The sequence below is a fragment of the Jaculus jaculus genome, chromosome 1 (assembly GCF_020740685.1).
Source record: "Jaculus jaculus isolate mJacJac1 chromosome 1, mJacJac1.mat.Y.cur, whole genome shotgun sequence".
Classification (NCBI taxonomy): Eukaryota; Metazoa; Chordata; class Mammalia; order Rodentia; family Dipodidae; genus Jaculus; species Jaculus jaculus.
In genome coordinates this window covers 41358835-41378312 of record NC_059102.1, presented here as the reverse complement: position 1 = coordinate 41378312, position 19478 = coordinate 41358835, and the positions used below count along the sequence as shown (strand labels likewise).

General features: G+C 44.3%; 1 protein-coding gene and 1 pseudogene across 3 annotated transcripts in view; both read left to right on the top strand.

The window, feature by feature from the left end:
- Positions 1-1858: 1858 nt before the first annotated feature.
- On the top strand, positions 1859-7543 carry LOC123460738 (annotated as a pseudogene).
- A 10218-nt stretch (positions 7544-17761) lies between these two features.
- Tbc1d12 (TBC1 domain family member 12) overlaps positions 17762-19478 on the top strand; it is a 110907-nt gene continuing 109190 nt past the window's right edge. For 2 of the 3 annotated variants that reach the window (XM_045141833.1, XM_004653035.2), the window contains exon 1: positions 17762-18690. In XM_045141833.1, the coding sequence (XP_044997768.1) occupies positions 17828-18690 (863 nt within the window). In that variant the 5' untranslated portion in view covers positions 17762-17827. The remainder of the gene's footprint in view (positions 18691-19478) is intronic. The other variant, XM_045141834.1, reaches the window with a different exon arrangement.

Genomic DNA, 19478 nt, shown 5'->3' with positions numbered 1-19478 from the left:
TGGTTTTCGAGGTTAGGATTTCACTCTAGCTGAACTGGAATTCACTATGTAGTTTCAGAGTACTGGAATTAAAGGTGTGTACCACCATGCACAGCCTAAAATAAGGAGTTTTTATGTAGGTAGATAAGAGCCAAATTTTTTATGTTTGTGGCATATGTATGTGTGTATGCATGTTCATATGTGTGTTGGCACACATGTGTGTATAGGTGTATGTGCATGTGTTTGTGTATGTTTGTGGAAGCCAGACTTTGGGTGTCTTCCTTAATCACTCTCTACTTAATTTTTTTTTTTTTTTAAGAGAGAGAGAATTGGCACACCAGCCACTACAATCGAACACCAGACAGGTGTACCACCTTGTGTGCATGTGTAACCTTGAGCATGTGTCAACTTGTATGTCTGGCTTACGTGGAGTCTGGGTAGTTGAACATGGGTCCTTAGACTTTGCAGGCAAGCCCCTTAACCGCTAAACCATCTCTCTAGCCCTACCTTAATTTTTTAAAAAAAAATATTGTTTATTTTATTTATTTATTTGAGAGCAACAGAGAGAGAGAAAAAAAATGGGTATTCCAGGGCCTCTAGCCATTGCAAATGAACTCCAGACGCGTGTGCCCCCTTGTGCATCTGGCTAATGTGGTCCTGGGGAATTGAGCCTCAAACCCGGGTTCTTGGGCTTCACAGGCAAGCACTTAACCACTAAGCCATCTCTCCAGCCCCCTACCTTATTTTTTGAGACAAAGTCTCAAATTGAACCCAGGGCTCACTGGTTTGGTTAGACTGGTAAACTAGCGACCTCCAGTGATCCTCTTCTCCAGTGCTGAGATTACAGGCCTGTGCCAATGTGTCAGCATGCCTGGCTTTTTCTGGGCACTGGGATCCTCAAGTTTGTGTGTCAACCACGTTACCCACTGAGCCATCTCTTCAGCATCATGTGTCTGGTCAGCTCTTTCCTTTAAAAATTAAATGTTTTTGTTTTCTTTTTCTTTATATTTATTTTTTTTTAATTTTTTATTTATTTATTTGAGAGCGACACAGAGAGAAAGACAGATAGAGGGAGAGAGAGAGAATGGGCGCGCCAGGGCTTCCAGCCTCTGCAAACGAACTCCAGACTTGTGCGCCCCCTTGTGCATCTGGCTAATGTGGGACCTGGGGAACCGAGCCTCGAACCGGGGTCCTTAGGCTTCACAGGTAAGCGCTTAACCGCTAAGCCATCTCTCCAGCCCTCTTTATATTTATTTTATTAATTAATTAATTTATTGTTTTTACGAGGTAGGGTTTCACTGTAGCAGCCCAGGCTGACTTGGAATTCACTATGTAGTCTCAGGGTGGCCTTGAACTCATGGGGATCCTCCTACCTCTGCCTCCCAAATGCTGGGATTAAAGGCGTGCACCACCACACCTGGCTGGAAATTAAATGTTTTAAATTGATTTTTTTGTTTTGTTTTGTTTTTCGAGGTAGGGTTTCACTCTAGCTCAGGCTGACCTGGAATTCACTATATAATCTCATTGTGGCCTCGAACTCACGGCAATCCTATTACCTCTGCCTCCCAAGTGCTGGGATCAAAGGTATGTGCAACCGCGCCCAGCTAAATTGATTTTTGAATGCTTCTAAGTGAGGTATGCACTCAGTTTGTACTCTTTACTTCTCTACTTCTTATTGTCTAATACAAAGTATGTCCAGCCTTTTAGCATTGAGGCACAATGTTGTCATCTATAAACTTCACACTTGAGAATCACCCAAGTATATTACAAGAAATTTCATAATGTTTTGAGTCAGTTTATGATTTTGTGTTGGGCTACAGTCATATCTGTCCTTGAGCAGACTCTGATATCTATGAGATTTATCAGTCCTTGAGGCCCCATGAGTATGAGATCCACGAAGACCATACTGTTTAATAGTAGTCCAGCCTATGTTACTGTCTATCCCAAGGACAGGTGTTTCCTTTAGATTTACTTTGGGCATTTGGTTTAAAGTAGTGTTTGCATAGCCACCTCCCTTTTTCCATTAGCTACTACCCTGTATACTACTAAACCCTTGTTTTCTCTCTTTTCTTTATTTCCCTCCTCGTTTATTTCTCAATTTTCTGCATCTTAAATTGTTTATGAAAGAAAATAAAAATAAAAACAAGCCACAATCTCCTTTAGTAGCATAGATCCGGAGCAAGTTTCCCAGATCCCCATCAGGAACTCATATTGCAAAGTCAGATGTCAAAGGTAATCACTAGCTTCTAGTGAAGGTTTCTGGGATTTTTTTTTTTTTTTTTTTTTTTACTTGACACTGGAAGTACTGTAAGATTACCTTTTAGTCCCTAATTTGCTCCTTTTCTAAAGTCCCCTTTCAATCCACACATATTTCCACATATGAACAAGAAGCTGTGCTTTATGTACACTAGGCACATACAACTGAGCTATAACCTGAGCTTATTGTTTAATGTTGACATAGATTTCTCTTGGTGATGGGACTATAGTCATGTTTTTGCATTCTTTTTTATGCAAAATGGCTTGCTTTAAATTGTGATTCTTTTGTAATTAAAACGTGTCAACGAAGCCAGGCATGGTGGTCCAGAGGCAGAGCTAGGAGGATTGTCATGGGTTCAAGGCCACCTTGAGACTACATAGTTAATTCCAGGTCAGCCTGGACCAGAGTGAGACCCTACCTTGAAAAACCAAAACAAACAAACAAACAAAAAACTATGTCAATGAAAGAAATCATAGAAATATTGAAGTTATTTGAGTTCTGTCCTCAGCTATTTGTAAAAATAGTAACATTTAACATACTTTAGAGGGTGAGGAGATGGCATAGTGGGCAATTAGGACCTGAGTTTGATTCCCAGCACCTATATTAAAAGTCAGGCATGATCCCAGCACTTGGGAGGCAGAGGTAAGAGGATTGCTATGAGTTTGAGGCCACCCTGAGACTCCATAGTTAATTCCAGGTCAGCCTGGGCTAGAGTGAGACTCTACCTCAGAAAAAAAAAGTCAGGCACGGCCATTCATGCCTGTAGCCTCAGAACTGAGAGAGTAGAAATGGGAGGATTGCTGAGGCTCCCTTGTAGGCTAGTATAACTGAGAAAAATGGAGAGTTCCAGTGGTTAAAGTTCTTGCCTACAAAGCCTAACAACCTGGGTTCGATTCCCCAGTACCCACATAAAGCCAGATACACAAAGTGGTACATATATCTGGAGTACATCTGCAGTGGCTGGAGGCTCTGGAGAACTCATCCTTCTTCCCTCCCACCTCCCTTCCCTCCCTCCCTCCCTCTGTGTGTGAGTGTGTGTGTGTGTGTGTGTGTGTTTCTCTGTCTATCTCTCCTTGAAAGTAAATAAATGCAAATATATATATTTTAAATGGAGAGGGCTGGAGAGATTGCTTAGTGGTTAAGACACTTGTCTGCAAAGCCAAAGGATCCAGGTTCAATTCCCCAATACCCAAATAAAGCCCAATGCACAAGTTGCAGTGGCTAGAGGCTCTGGAACACCTATTCTCTCTCTCTTTCTCACTGCCTCTTCTCTGTCTCTGAAATAAATAATAAAACATTAAAAATGGAGAGCCCCAGGTTAGTGAGATACTTTGTCTCAAGGAAACAGGAGGAAGAGCAATAGAGGAGACACCTGACATCTTCCTCTGGCTGGTGCACATGTTTGTGCAGAGTGCACACATTTGCATATGGGTGTGCATATACACACCCGATAGTATACATACTAAATACAAAAATATTAGTCATCCTCATACTGAATTGATGTAAAAGTTCTCATTTGATTATAACAGTAACAACCATTTGCTACTACTTCTTTCTGTTTTTGGGGGGGTCAAGGTAGGGTCTCGCTCTAGCCCAGGCTAACTTGGAATTCACTATGTAGCCTCAGGGTGGCCTCGAATTCCCTGCAATCCTCCTACCTCTGCTTCCCGAGTGCTGGGATTGAAGGTGTGTGCCACCATGCCCAGCAAGTACTATTTCTATTCTTAAAAACATGTCTACAGCTTTTAAATATGGCCTTCTAGGTGCCTTTTTTCCCATCCAAATGCAGCTTAAAGATTTTAAGATAAAAGTTATTGGCCACTCTTTCTTAAATGCATCTCAGAGCATTCTTTTAAGGTGTTAGCATTTAATCAACTTTTAAAGTGTTATAAAAGATGTATAGATTGGGCATTTTGGTTCATGTCTATAATCTACAATCCTAGCACTTGGTGTAAGCAAGAGGGTCAGGAGTTCAAGGTCATCCTGGGATATATAGCAAGACTGAGGCCATCTTGGTCTACATGAGACCCTATCTCAAAGAAAACACACACTCACTCACACACTCACACACACACACACACAGTTGAAATTCTCTTCTGAATACTCTTTTTGACCTGCCTGTATCAAGCTACACATAGATATGTGTAATATGTGTGGTGTGGTATGCATGTGCACGTGTGTGTGATGTGACACATGCACATGTATGTGCAGATGTGCTTCCAGAGGATAACATCACATGTCCTTCCTCCCTTGCTCCATCACTCCCATGTGTTTCCATGAGATGGAGTCTCTCTCTGAACACAGAGCTGCAGTTTTCATGAGGTCCAGTGACTCTCTGGTCTTGGCTCCTCATAAAACTGATGTAAGTGGTCATGCCCAACTGTTTCCATGGAAACTGTAGCAGACAGCTTCAGGTTCACTGAGATGAACTTCCAGACCAGGCACAATTATGGAAGAAGTGATTTATTGAAGATAGAGGGGAAGTTCCATAATGACAGAGGAGCTGGCCCACTTTCACAGGTCCAAGCAGAGATGGAGAGAGAGAGAGAAAGAAACTACAAGGCAAAAACAAAACAAAACAAAACAAATCCACACACAAGGCACACTTCAGGAACTCCAGGCACTTTGCATACTTTTAGACTGGGATTGCAAACCCACCACCACACCTTAGGGCTGAACCCTAAGATCTGTCCAGTGACACCTCCTCCAACCAGGTGGCTGAAGATCCAACCTAATAAAATACTGAATATACTGGGGGCTATCTATTCAAGCTACCACAGGAACTGAACTCAGTTGATCTCAGGCCCTCATGCTTGCAGCAAGCACTCTTACCCACTGAGCCAGCTCTCCAGCCCTAGATAAAAAGTTTTAGCCGGGTGTGGTGGTACATGCCTTTAGTCCCAGCACTTGGGAGGCAGAGGTAGGAGGAGGATTACCATGAGTTCAAGGCTACTCTGAGACTACAAGATGAATTCCAGGTCAGCCTGGCCTAAAGTGAGACCTACCTCTAAAAACAAACAAAAAGTTTTATATATCATGTTAATTGAAGATGCAAGCACACATCTGTTACTTAGTATTGTTTTGTAAAATTTCTCCAGAGGCCTGCATTTCTGTCATCTTATTATCTTCATAATGTTTCACTGATACACTTAGCTTTGCCTGAACTTGCTATATCTTTGAACACTTAGCCATATACTAATGTTTATCTCTAAAACATTTAGTTATGAGCATCTTTGTAAAGCCTTTATTTTATTCTTTAAAGTGGTTTCCTTACGACAAAGTTTCAGGAGTATGTGACAATGCCTCTTAATACACAGCATTAGTGTGCTCCACTAAAGGATCTTTGTGCATTTTAAAGCTTTCATATATCTCTTGGTTTGTGGCTTCTCCTACTGTGGCTTACCAAACAGCAGCTGCCTTGTGGTCTTTCTGCCATTCATTCCTACCATATCTCACCCTGCTGAGTTAATCTGCAGCATGCAGCCTTTCAACACTTGTTATCTAATTATAATCCACAACCTTAGTCCCAGTCCCCCTTTTTATTACCAGCTGGGGTTTTACCAGGCATGTGTAGAATTTAAACTGTTTGCAAAGATGAAGAATTGCACAGTTTTGCAAGATCATGTATTTCTACTATATTATAGAACTTTTAGATTTTGATATCAAATTTATTCTATATTTTTATAATCAATTTCTTTTTTTTTAATTTATTTATTTGAGAGTGACAGACACAGAGAGAAAGACAGATAGAGGGAGAGAGAGAGAATGGGCGCACCAGGGCTTCCAGCCTCTGCAAACGAACTCCAGACGCGTGCGCCCCCTTGTGCATCTGGCTAGCGTGGGTCCTGGGGAACCGAGCCTCGAACCGGGGTCCTTAGGCTTCACAGGCAAGCGCTTAACCGCTAAGCCATCTCTCCAGCCCTATAATCAATTTCTTAAGGGACACACTGACAGCACTATCATTTAATCTGTTCATTATTCAAGACTTGTAGCTTTCAAATCAGTATAGGCACTGAGCAACCTATACTTATTTTAGGTTTCATTAGTGCACATTGACACAAAACTAAGAGTTGCTCAGTTAAACATTAACTCATTCATAGACCATGAAAATTTCATGCTTAGAAGAGCACAAACAGGAATCAACATGAAGTTTCTGAATAATGGTCTGCTGTATTTGAATTTAAGAAGAAAGCTCCTGAAATAGACAATAAACATAGCAGGAAAAAGTGGGGACAGCAGAACAATAGAACTAAGGAAGAAAAGTTTCTTTTGAAAGATTGATAAGCAGGTGTGGTGGCCCATGTCTATACTCCCAGCACTTGAGAGGCTGAAGTGGAAGAACTACCATGAGTTCATGGCCAGCCTGGGTGAATTCTAGGTTCGAGGTTAGCCTGACCCTTCCTTAAAAATAGAAAAAAGGAAGAAAAGATAAACAAAAAAGAAAAGAAAAGGTTGATAGATAAATTGAGTGTGGTGGTGCATGTCTGTAATCCCAGTACACTGGAAATGGTGGCAAAGGATCAGTAGTTCTAGGTCATCCTCACCTACATGAGTTTGGGGTCAGACTAGGCTATAAAAGACCTTGTCTCAAAAAACATACAACAGAGTGGTCAGCCCAGGAAGATGGCTGAGGTAACATTTGCCGGTCACCTATTGCAGAAGCAGTTTTCAGAAAACTAGTAACTGATGCAAACGTTTCAGATAATTGGAGGGTAGACAGTGTGGCAATGTCCACCTATGAAGTTGGGAACTCCCCTGACTATCGAGGGCAGAGTTGCATGAGGAAGCATGGCGTCCCTATGAATCACATTGCCTGGCAGGTTACCAAAGAAGACTTGGCCACATTTGATTATATACTGTGCATGAGTCAACGCAATCTGAGAGATTTGAATAGAAAAAGTAATCAAGGGTTGGAGAAATGGCTTAGTGGTTAAGCACTTGCCTATGAAGCCTAAGGACCCCGGTTCGAGGATCGATTCCCCAGGACCCATGTTAGCCAGATACACAAGGGGGTTCACGTGTCTGGAGTTTGTTTGCAGTGGCTAGAGGCCCTGGCATGCCATTCTCTCTCTCTCTCTCTGCCTCTGTCTGTCTCTCTCAAATAAAAATAAATGAAAAAAATTATAAAAAAGTAAGAAAAAGTAATCAAGTTAAAAACTGCAAAGCTAAAATTGAGCTATTTAGGAGCTATGATCCACAGAAACAAATCACTATTGAAGATCCCGTCATGGCAACAACTCAGACTTTGAGCTGGTGTGCCAGCAATGCCTCAGGTGCTGCCGGGCCTTCCTGGAGAAGACCTCCTAGCTGAATCTTTCCTCAACATCTGGCGACTCGCCCACTAGTCCTGTGCCCAAAAGATAGTGGTGTTCCTAAGCCCCAGGCCCCATACGTCACTTCAGCTGACTGTTTATCTTAGAAGTAATTGTAGGTGAGAATTAGTTGCATTTGAAGAAGAATAAAAATGTTTGAGTCAGTCTGAGGTATGGTATTCTTAGGCTAGTTGAACCTCTCTCACTTTCCGTAATTACAAAATAGTAAAACTGGCAAATATTGAACATAATAAAGTAGGAATGGCCTGCAGGCTCAGGCCAGCTTCTGAGCCCAGCAAGACCTGGGTAGTGTAGTCTACTTAAAGTGGGGCATGGCCAGCCCAGATAGTGCCCTCTGCTTGCCTGTCTTACCTGTTTACCCTGTGCTCTTAACAGTCAGTCATAGCAGCCCCATCTATAGCAGCCATCAGCTTAACATTGGAAGAGTTTTAGCTCAGACACTCAGGGTGCACACTTATATATTCAAAAGATAAGGGAGGTTGAGTATGGCAGGGCATGCCTACAATTCCAGCACTGGGGAGGGTGAGGCAGGAGGATCATGAGTTACAGGCCACCCTGAGCTATGTCTCAAAAATGAAAGAAGGAGCCACAGATGTAGAATTATTCTTTATCACTCTAATTTCCTCAGCTTACTTGTTCCCATCTTATCCAACCCTGCTCTAAAAATGTAATGACTTCCAGAAAAGACACCTGTGGTTTACCTATGGTCAGAAGGACATGTGTATTACATGCACATTAACACAAATGTAAGTTGGCTTAAGTATGAAAAAATAGTATAAAAAGTTGGAAGAGGTCCCATTATGTTAAAGTGCTTAAATACTGATAACATTCTTAAGTATCTTTTCATCAGCTAAAAAGCTGCAGGCAGGCATAAGTAATTTCAGTGCACTTAACATAGCTGACCTCAAATTCATGTGGCTATATGTCAGGGAAGATTGCTTTTTCAATAAACTGGGAGCTATAAATACAAAATGAAAAAAAAAAACAAAACCATACAACAGGGGCTGGAGAAATGGCTCAGTGGATTAGAGTGCTTCCCATGCAGGTATGAAGGCCTGAAGAGACCTCAGACCTCCTGAGTTCCTACAGCACCCATGTAAAAAGCTGGTTGTGGCCAAACATGTCCATAGCTCAGTACTATGGGGAGCACAGACATGGGAATTGCTGGAGTTTTCAAAAACTGTAAACCAGGCATGGTTTAATCCCAGCACTCAGGAGGCAGAGGTAAGATAATCACCATGAGTTCAAGGCCACCCTGAGACTACATAGTGAATTCCATGTGAGCCTGAGCTAGAGTGAGATCCTACCTCAAACAAACAAACAAACAAACAAACAAACAAACAAACTGAGCTCGGGAATCAGTGAGAGACTTAGTCTCCAGGACACGTGTGAACAAAAGATGGAGGGGGAACATGTGACATTTGCTTCTGACATCTGCAGGTGTACACACAGGGCAGAAACATCTGCACACATATGTGCATATACCACCCATACAAGACTACATATGTTAAATACATGAAGAAAAAAACTACACAACTTCTTAAGTGTTTCAAATGTGCAACTTGTTAGATCAGAACCAGGACTGGGGTCAACTGAGGCAATGTGGAAATGAAAGGAAGAGAAGACATCTACAGCACAGATTGTCCTTTATTCATTTAGAGTAATGGACCAAGAAGGACTGCTGTGTCCAGTTAGCTGGATTGGGTTTTAAAGGAACAGAGGTGGGAAGAAGCAAACAGGGAAAAGAATGGGGAAGTTGGGGAAGTTAAAAATGGAAATAGGGTTCTCTCCTTTGCTGACTTATTTTGTAGGCGGGTCTAGTGACCACAGGCCCTGAGGTCAGGCCTGTCTGTTTAAGTCAGCATGTCCTGTTACTTTTAGTGAGTTATTAACCCTTCATTTCAGACCCTGAGAACAAGTAAAAGGATGAGGGCTTTAGAATCCATTTCCAACTGTTTTCTGCTGACAGGTGGGACGGTGATAAGGGTTCTGGTTCTCAGGGTCCAGAGGGGTAGGGGTGTGAGGATGAGGTGGATAAGGAAGGGACTCGAGTGTCATTTCTCTATGAGTTTGTGGGTGGTACTAGAGGTGATTTAATATATCTAAGGAAAAACTTATTTAGATGCTGTACTCATTACTTTCTCATTGCTGTGAGCAAATACCTGACCAGAAGCAAATTAAGAAAAGAAAAGATTTGGGCTGGAGAGATGGCTTAGAGGTTAAGGCATTTGCCTGCAAAGCCAAAAGACCTGGTTTGATTCCCCAGGACCCATGTAAGCCAGATTCACAAGGGGGCACATGCATCTGGAGTTTGTTTACAATGCCTGGATGCCCTGGTGTGTCTCTTCTCTCTATGTATCTGCCTCTTGCTCTGCTTCTTTCTGTCTCTCTCTTAAATAAATAAATAAAAATTTATTTTGAGTTACATTTAAAATTTTTATTATTTTATTTATTTATTTGAAACAGAGGGACAGAGAGAGAGAGAGAAAGGGTATACCAGGGCCTCTGGCCACTGCAAACAAACTCCAGATGAATGTGCCACAACTTGTATCTGGCTAATGTGGGACCTGAAGAATGGAACCTGGGTCCTTGTGCTTTGCAGGCAAGCGCCTTAACCACTAAGCCATCTCTCCCTAGCCCTTGAGTTCCATTTTGAAAGCAAACAGTCCATTATAATGAAAAAGGCATGGCAGTCTGACTTGTCATATTTCAGTTAGGAAGAAGAGAGTGTACAGGAATTGGGGTGAAGGCCATAAAATCTTAAGGCCCCTCCCTGGTTACCCACTTCCAAGGACTCTCTCAACAGTCCCACAACATTCCCAAATAATGACACCAGCTGGGGTCCAATTGTTCAAATACCTCTGTCTGTGAGCAACATTTTACATTCAAACCACAACAGATGCTCTTCGGGAGTCCAGTAGTATGAGACAAAGGTTGATGTTTACAGAAAGATATAAAGAGCTTAGAGCTTTTCTTTTTTTTCCCCAGTCTTTGTATTCTCCTTGACCATAGCTGTAGCAAAATAATAATATAGGATTATGGCCCCATATTTCACATATAAATAATGAATAATGGGGCCATATATGTCAAATAGGGCATATTATATGTATTTTAACAATTTTAGTATAAGTTTAAAAACAATTATGAAACCGGGCATGGTGGCTCACGCCTTTAATCCCAGCACTTGGGAGGCAGAGGTAGGAGGATCGCCGTGAGTTCAAGGCCACCCTGAGACTACAGAGTTAATTCCAGGTCAGCCTGGACCAGAGTGAGACCCTACCTCGAAAATCCAAAAAAAAAAAAAATTATGAGTTTAGGCTGGGAAGGTGGTTCAGTGGTCAAAGGTACTTGCTTATAAAGCTTGCTGGCCCAGGTTCAATTCTACAGTGCCCATGTAAAATGAGATGCACAAAGTGGTATATGCATGGAAGATGCCCTGGTACAACCATTCTCTCCAGCCCATCTTCTCCTCACAAATCAATCAACAAATAAAATATGTTTTTAAGCCAGGCATTGTGGTGCACACCTTTAATTCCAGCACTTGGGAGGAAGAAGTGGGAGGATTGCCGTGAGTTGGAGGCCACCCTGAGACTACATAGTGAATTCCAGGGCATCCTGAGCTAGTGCGACCCTACCTTAAAAACAAAACAAAAAACAAATGTGTGTGTGTGTGTGTGTGTGTGTGTGTTTAAAAACACATTTAAGGTTAGGTGTGATGGTGCATGCCTTTAATCCCAGTACTTAGGAGGCAGAGGTAGGAGGACTGCCACGAGTTCAATGCCAGCCTGAGACTCCATAATGAATTCCAGGTCAGTCAGGGTTACAGTGAGAACCTACCTTGAAAAAAAATTAAAACAGGGCTGGAGAGATGGCTCAGCAGTTAGGGTGCTTGCCTGCAAAGCTTAAGGACCTGGGTTTAATTCTCCAATACCCACATAAATCCAAATGCACAAAGTGGCTCATACATCTGAAGTTCATTTCCAGTGGCTGGAGGCCCTGGCATGCCCTTTCTCTACCTCCCTGTCTGTTTCCCCCCCTCTCTCTTTTTCTCTCTCTCTCTCTCCCTGAAAATAAGTACAATTAAAAAGAATGTACCAGAATGTATTATTTATACTTAGAAGAAATACTAATATAACATATCAAAAGTTTTGCTTTGTTTCAAGCACTCTCCACTTTATTTGTTAGTTTAATTTTTTTTTTTTTCAAGGTAGACTCTTTAGTCCAAGGTGACCTGGAATTCATTATGTAGTCTCTGGCTGGTCTCCAACTCACAGTGATCCTCCTACCTCTGCTTCCAGAGTGCTAGGATAAAAGGCACGCATCACCATGCTTGGTTCCACTTTATTTTTTGAGACAAAGTCTCTTACCTGAATGCAGGACTCAGCAATTTGGCTAGTAGCTAGCCAGCAAGTCCCAGGGATCCTCCTGTCTGTACCTCCCCAGAACTGGGGTTACTGATATGTGCCGCCACACCTCTCTTTTAAGTGTGTGCTGGGGTTCTGAATTCAGTGAGCACTTTGCTCATTGAGTTATCTCCCCAATTTGAATATGTTGTATCATGAGAGGAGGTGTTTTTTTCTTTGTAAAATAAGGTATAATATTACTTAGTAGATAAGATAGTAACCTTTCTTTTTGTCCTTCCTTTCTTTTTGTAAATCAGATATAATGCTACTTACCAGATAAGACAAAGATTTTTTTTTCCTTTCCCATTATGTAGCCCATAGTCCATGCATGCTTGAAACTCACTGTGTAATTCAAGCAAATCATGATCTCCCACCTGCTGCCTCCTGAATATTGTGATTACAGTCATGCATCACCACCCTGTTCTAAGACAGAAGCGTTGTATGAAAGGTAGGAAACCACAAGAACCTTTACTAGAAGTTATGCGTTATATTGTTGTTGCAGACAAGGTTAGAACATGCATAAATAAACATATTTCAAATTTGAAGACTGCACTGAGAAAACAGTAGGATTAGCATGTTTCATAAACCCTTTCACTGTCATCATGATGGGAGAAGAGAGAGATGAACGAGATAAGCCATTTGAACAAATTAGAGTTTAAAAACAGTCTGGCTTCATACAAGGAGAAATATATACTGGTAATATACTGGTAGCTAGAAAGAATGCAATCAACCAATTAGGAAAGGTCTAAGAGCAGGCTGAAAGTTGGTGGACAGTCCTATAGGCAAAGAGGACAAAGGTGGAAAGAACAGAAGACCAAGATCCTCAAAACTCTATATTTATTGGACAGTGGATATCTATTTTCACCTCCTCCAGTGATTAATAATGACCAATCTGTTTTTGTCTCTATAGATTTATATGTTCTACATATTTTATAGGACTATATGATAGGCTAACTTTTGTGTCTGCTTTTTTCACTGAGCACAATTTTTTTGAGACTCAACATGTTGTAGCAGGAATCAATACTTCAATACTTTTTTGGCTTAGTAATATTCCATCATATGGATATATCACTTTCATTTGTCCTTTGTTGATGGATTTTTTTTCCTATTTTTTTTGAGGTAGAGTTTCACTCTAGTCCAGGCTGACCTAGAATTCACTATGTAGTCTCAGAGTGGCCGCAAACTCATGATGTTCTTCCTACCTTTGCCTCCCAAGTGCTGGAATTAAAGGTGTGAGCCACTGTGCGTGGATTTTTGTTGTTCTTTTGAGGTAGGGTCTCACACTAGCCCAGGCCAACCTGAAATTCACTATGTAGTTTCAGGGTGATCTCAAACTCACAGTGATCTTCCTACCTCTGCCTACCAAGTGTTGGGCCTACAGATGTGCCACCTCACCTGGCTCATTGGTGGGTATTTATATGTTTCCAGGTCTTTTTTTTTTTTTTTTTTTTTTTTAATTTGAGGCAGGATCTCATTCTAGTTCAGGCTGACCTGGCTATTCCACTGTAGCCCAGGTTGGCCTCAAACTCACAGTGATCCTCCTATCTCAGCCTCCCAATTGCTAGAGTTTAAGTGTAAACCACCCTACCCAGTTATTTCCAGCCTTTGATTATTATAATTTGTGGGAGTTTGAATGAAATGTTCTTTAAATGTTTGGCCCCCCACTTGATGGCAGTTTAGGAAATGGTTCTTTGCTGGAGGTGTGTTGATGGGGACAGACCTTGAGGTTCATGAGCCCAGCTTGCCAGTGCTAGTTAGCATACTCCTGTTGCTATCTGCCAGCAGCTGTGCCAAGGTGTGATGCCTAGCCTGTGCTCTGCCATTCTTGCCCTGCCATGATGAACCTTCTGCTTAAGGTTGTAAGCCAAAATAAATCCTTTCCTCCCATTAGCTGTTTATGATCAGGTGTTTTGTTCCAGCAACAAGAAGGTAATTGCAACAATGGTGTTCCTATAAACGTTCATGGTAAACGTTTTTAACTTGAACATCTGTTTTTAACTTTTCATATACACCCAGAAGTTATATAAGTCTTATGTTAATCCAATTTTTTTGTTCTTTTTTTGAGGTATGGTCTCCTTTTAGCCCAGGCTGACCTGGAATAATTCATTATATAGTCTCAGGGTGGCCTTGAACTCATGGCGATCCTCCTACCTCTCTCCCCATGTGCTGGGATTAAAGGCATGTGCCACCATGCCTGGCTCTAGTCTATGTTTAAAACTTAAATTTTTTTTGTGTATAGTATATGTGGTGTGCAAAAGTGGCTTACACATATATGTGTAGATGTGAATACCATATTAGCATACCTGCAGAGGCTAGGGAAGGATGTTGGGTGTCTATCAATCTTCTGCCTTATTTCCTCAAGACAGTTTCTCACTAAACCTGAAGCTCACCATATTTCAATAGACTGGCACCAGGAAGCCCCGTGTCTCTGCTCCCCTTGGTTATAGGCCTTTGTAGTCATGCCCAGCTTTATATGAATGTCAGAGATCAAAGTGGACCATCATGCTTGCACAGTAAATGCTGTTACCCACTGAACCATCTCATCTCAGTCACTATGTCTAATTTACTAATTACCAAACTTTTTTTTTTTTTTAACAGCAAGAGCATCTTATTAAGGGCCAGGTATGGTGGCACATACCTTTAATCCCAGCACATGTGAGGCAGAGGTAGGAGGATCATCATGAATTTGAGGCCACCCTGAGAGCTACATAGTGAATTCAGCCTGGGCTAGGGTGAAACCCTACCTCAAAAAAAAAACCCCAAAAGCACATAATTACATTTATAATTATGCATTATATAATTGATATTAGTTTTATCATAAATCTATTCTCTCTCTCTGTCTTTCTCAGAGTCTTGCTATGTACTCCAGGACAGCTTTGGACTCATGGTTCTCTTGCATAAGACTCCAGAGTGCTGAGATAACATGGTCTTTAAAAATTTTTTTTAATATATTATTTGCAAGCAAGCGAGCAAGAGAGAGAGAGAGAGAGAGAGAAGACAGAGAGGATTGGAGAGATTGCTTAGTGGTTAAGGCACTAGCCTGCAAAGCCGAAGGACCAAGGTTTGATTCCCCAGGATCCATACTAAAGCCAGATGCACAAGATGGTGCATGCTTCTGGAGTTTGCTTGTAGAGGCTGGAGGCCCTGGCGTATCCATTTTCTTCCTCTCTCTATCTACCTCTTTCCTTCTCTCAACTAAGTAATAAATAAATAATTTTTAAAGAGAGAAGACAGAGAGAATGGGTATGCCAGGGCCTCCAGCCACTTCAAATGAACTCCAGATACATGCACCACTTTGTACAGCTGGCTTTATGTGGGTTTTGGAGAATCGAATCCAGGTCATTAGGCTTTGCAGACAAGCACCTTAACCACTAAGCCATCTTTCTAACCCCTACATGGCCTTTTAAAAAATTATAGATATTTAGGTTGGAATGAAAAAAAAAAAGAAAAAGAAGAAAAAAAATTATAGATAGCCTAGTATAAGTAAAGGGTATATTCTCATAACTCTGACTTGTCATTCTCTAATGACTGATGATATGCATATTAATATTTCATTGACATATCTCTGGAAAAATACATATTCAAAAATTTTCTTTTCTTTTTTTCTTTTAGAGCAAAGGCCTCACACTGTTGTGTAGCCCATGTGTGCTTGGAATTATGTAGCCAAGGCTGATCTCAAACCCACGGCAATCCTTCTGCCTCAGCTTCCCAAGTACTGGGATAACCAGTGGGAGCCACCACATTCAACTTGTCCATTTCAAAGCTGGGTTGTCTTTTAGTTGTCGATGTATATGAATCTTTTTTGCCCTTTAGATCAGGTTTTGTTATGTAGCTCAGGCTGGTCTCAAACTTGCCGTGTAGCTGAGGTTGCCTTTGAACTCAAGGTCCTCCTGGCTTACTCTACTGTGTTGGCATTACAGGTGTGCCACACGAGACAGGCTTATATGAATGACTTCGGCATATATTCTGGATACTACCTCCTTAACAGATGTGGTGGTTTGATTCAGGTGTCCCCCATAAGCTTAGGTGTTCTGAATGCTAGGTTCCCAGCTGATGGAGATTTGGGAATTAATGCCTCCTGCAGGGAGTGTATTGTTGGGGGCGGGCTTATGGGCTTTATAGCCAGTTTCCCCATGCCAGTGTTTGGCACACTCTCCTGTTGCTGTGGTCCATCTTATGTTGGCCAGGGAGTGATGTCTACCCTCTGCTCATGCCATCGTTTTCCCCTGCCATCATGAAGCTTCCCCTCGAGCCTGTAAGCCAAAATAAACCTCTTTTTCCCAGAAGCTGCTCTTGGTTGGGTGATTACTAACAGTAATGCAAACCGGACTGCAACAACAGATAAATGATTGGTCTCCATTTCTCCTTCTTCTGAAAGATCTGGATAATTAATGCCTGTGCTATTTTTAAGTGCCATGACTATTTTTTTAATTTATTGATTTCATAGCTATTTTATTGACATTATTTAACATATGGATTATACTAGGTACAATTGTGTATTTATTTTATATAAAAAATTAAAAGTGTGACAATACTGTTTTGCTAATGACTACTTCATTCTCCTCTTTTTTTTGGGGGGGGGGCTTCTGGGTAGGGTCTCACTCTGGCTCAGGCTGACCTGGAATTAACTATGTAGTCTCAGGGTAGCCTCGAACTCCTACCTCTGCCTCTGAGTGCTGGGCTTAAAGGCATTTGCCACCATTCTCCCGGCCATTCTCCTCTTTCTGTCCTTACTCTGAAAGCTCTAAAATGAATGGTCTCTATTTGCTGCTGCTTCCTTTCACGATCAATACTTCTCTAACCCCTTTCACTACAACCTCATTGCCTCTTCTGAAATAAGGACGCCGTTGGGTCTCTGCCCCACCTCTAATTTCATTCTTTGGAGAACGATTCGCCATCGTGCATTGTGCAGATGGCTTCTCAAACAAACCTGAACCTTAAGCCAAGTTTTTGAACTCAGTATATGATAGATAGTTCCAGTCTTATTTTATCAGATATTTTCTCCCCATTCTTTCCAATCCAATTTCCTATTTCTTCATCAGTTTCAGTTTCCCGGCTTTGTAATTGTTGATTCCTTTCCCATCACCCCTGTGACTCGTTATCTGCCTTGTGATTTGTACGTCAAATGTATGTCATTTCTATTCACTGGGGTCACCACCCATGTACTTCCACTCTCACAGGTCGCTGCAATTAATCGTCCTCTGCTTAATTCCACGTCATGCCCTTCAGGTAATTTCAGAAAAAGTATGTTGAAAAGTGGTGCTAAGTTGAGAGGACAGCCTCGAATTGTCAAGATGGAAGTGGAGAAAGGAAGGTGTTTGGCACGGGGCGCTGAAACCCTTGAACGGCGGCCACCGTGCGGATGGAGGAGGATGTAAAAACTGTTGGCAGGTGCTCAGTTGGAGCTGGAAGGACTCGCCCATGCTAACATTCTTCATTTCACTCTCACAACCGAAGTGCTCCTAGCCGATTTCTGCTAAGCGAGCAATACTTGCGTTTCGGCTAAGAGCTGTCATCCTGAGCGCGAGCCAAACCACCACCTCCGCCGGGACAACCGATCCCAGGTCGGCCGCCGGGGTCTCTCTAGCCGGCGTCTCTATGGTTCGCGGGACGCTGCGAGTCGCTGCCGGCCGGGTCCTGCTAGTGCGCGTGCGCGAGGCGGGCGCGCGCCCGCCCGCCCTCTGGCAACTGTCCGAGGCGGCGCGCGGGCGCGCGGGCGAGAGGGGTGGGTCGGTCTGGGAGCGTCGCGGCGGCCGTGGCCGCGGCTCCTGCGCGCTCGCTCGGTTCTTCTGGGACCCAACCCGCGCGGGGTAGTCCTCTGCCGCCTCCTCGGGCGGCGGCCGCACGGCCCTCATATGGTGGGTCCGGAGGATGCCGGAGCCGGCTCGGGGAGAACCGCCAAGTTGCTGCTGGGACCGGCGCCGGGGCCCGGGGGCCAGGACGGGAAGATGATCCGGGCCACCGGCGGCTTCGGCGGAGGTGTCGTCGCCGCCGCGGAGCCGCGGGAGGAGGCTGACGAGGAAGAGGAGGAGACGCCGCCTGGGCAGCTCTTCCAGCGCTACCTCGCGGCGGCCGTGGGGCCGCTGGAGCCGGGGCTCTGCTACTGTCCCCGGCCCGCCGGCCAGGCCAGCGCCTCGGCGGCCTCGCGCCTGGACGCCCGTCCCGTGGACTCGGGCTGCAAGTACCGCGAGGCGGCGGGCGGCCCGGCGGCGCGACGCGAAGGCATGACCAACGGGGACTCGGGCTTTCTGCTGGGCCGGGGCCGTCTGGAGCCGGCGGAGGCTCGCGCGGGGAGCCCGGCGTCGGCGTCGCCGCGCGGTGACCGCGTCTGCCGGGAAGGGCCTGGCGACGAGGGCGCGGATGACTGGGCCGCGCCGCTCGAGGACCCGCTGCGGAGCTGCTGCCTGGCGGCCACGGACCCCGAGGGCTCGGGCGGCCAGGGCGGCGAGGACTTGGCGCGGCCCGGAGCCGGCGCGGCGAGGTGCGACGAGGGCGCGAGCCCGGCCCCGAGGACTAGTGTGGTCGCTGCGCCCAGCCTCGCCCGGCCCGACGGTCACGCGAACTCTCGGAACACGTTCGAGGTGAGCCGCAGGCAGAGCGCCGGCGGCCGCTCGTCTCCGACGGGGCAGCCCGTGTCCCTGCCCGGCGCCGAGCAGGGTCCCACGGGCGCCTCGGCCCGGGCTCGACGGAGCGGTGGCTTCGCGGACTTCTTGGCCAGGTACGGCGCCGACCGCGGGGCGGGGCGGGGCGGGGCCCGGACGGCTGCCTCTCGGCGTCCCCTCGCGCCTCGGCACTTGGCTTTGATTTGTCACCAGAGGAAGAGGAACTGGGGTCCGCGGCATTGTGTTTCTCAACCAGTTGGATCCGCGCATCTTCCCGAGGCCCGGTCCCTGGAAGCTCTACGCGCCCTTCTCACCTGGTGTCTGTGCCAGGTCTGACCACCCACCTTCCGCGGCTTCTGCGCTCGCCTCTTCAGGAGCAGCAGATCACTTCCGCCCTCCCCCTCCCCCTTTTAAGTGTTCCCCTGAAGATTTGGATGGGATGGGAGACGTGTACGTTCCGGTGTGGTGGTGGAAGACAGTTGTGCAGAAATGCTTATTTGCGTGAAGTCTAAAACCCATACACTTAGTCTGAGAAAATTTGAAAGTCAGCAATGGTGGCTTTTCCTAGTGTTGGAGCCAGGAGTGATAGTGCACGCCTTTAAGGGAGGCCGAGGCAGAATTGTCATGAGCTCGAGGACAGCAGTTAATTTAGTGATTAGAATTAGATCCCAACATTTTAATCCAAATTGTATCCTGGAAACCTCCTTTTGCTTCATCTCTTTTCCCCACACAAATCGATCATTGGACCCAAGGGACCTTACAGTTGCTAGGTAATCTACCAATGAGCCACATTATCAGTCCTAAACAACTTAAAAAAAAATTTTGTTTTGTGTGTTGACTCATTTTTAAATGAATTTTCATTTATTTATTTACTTTTTATTTTTCGAGGTAGGGTCTTCCTCTA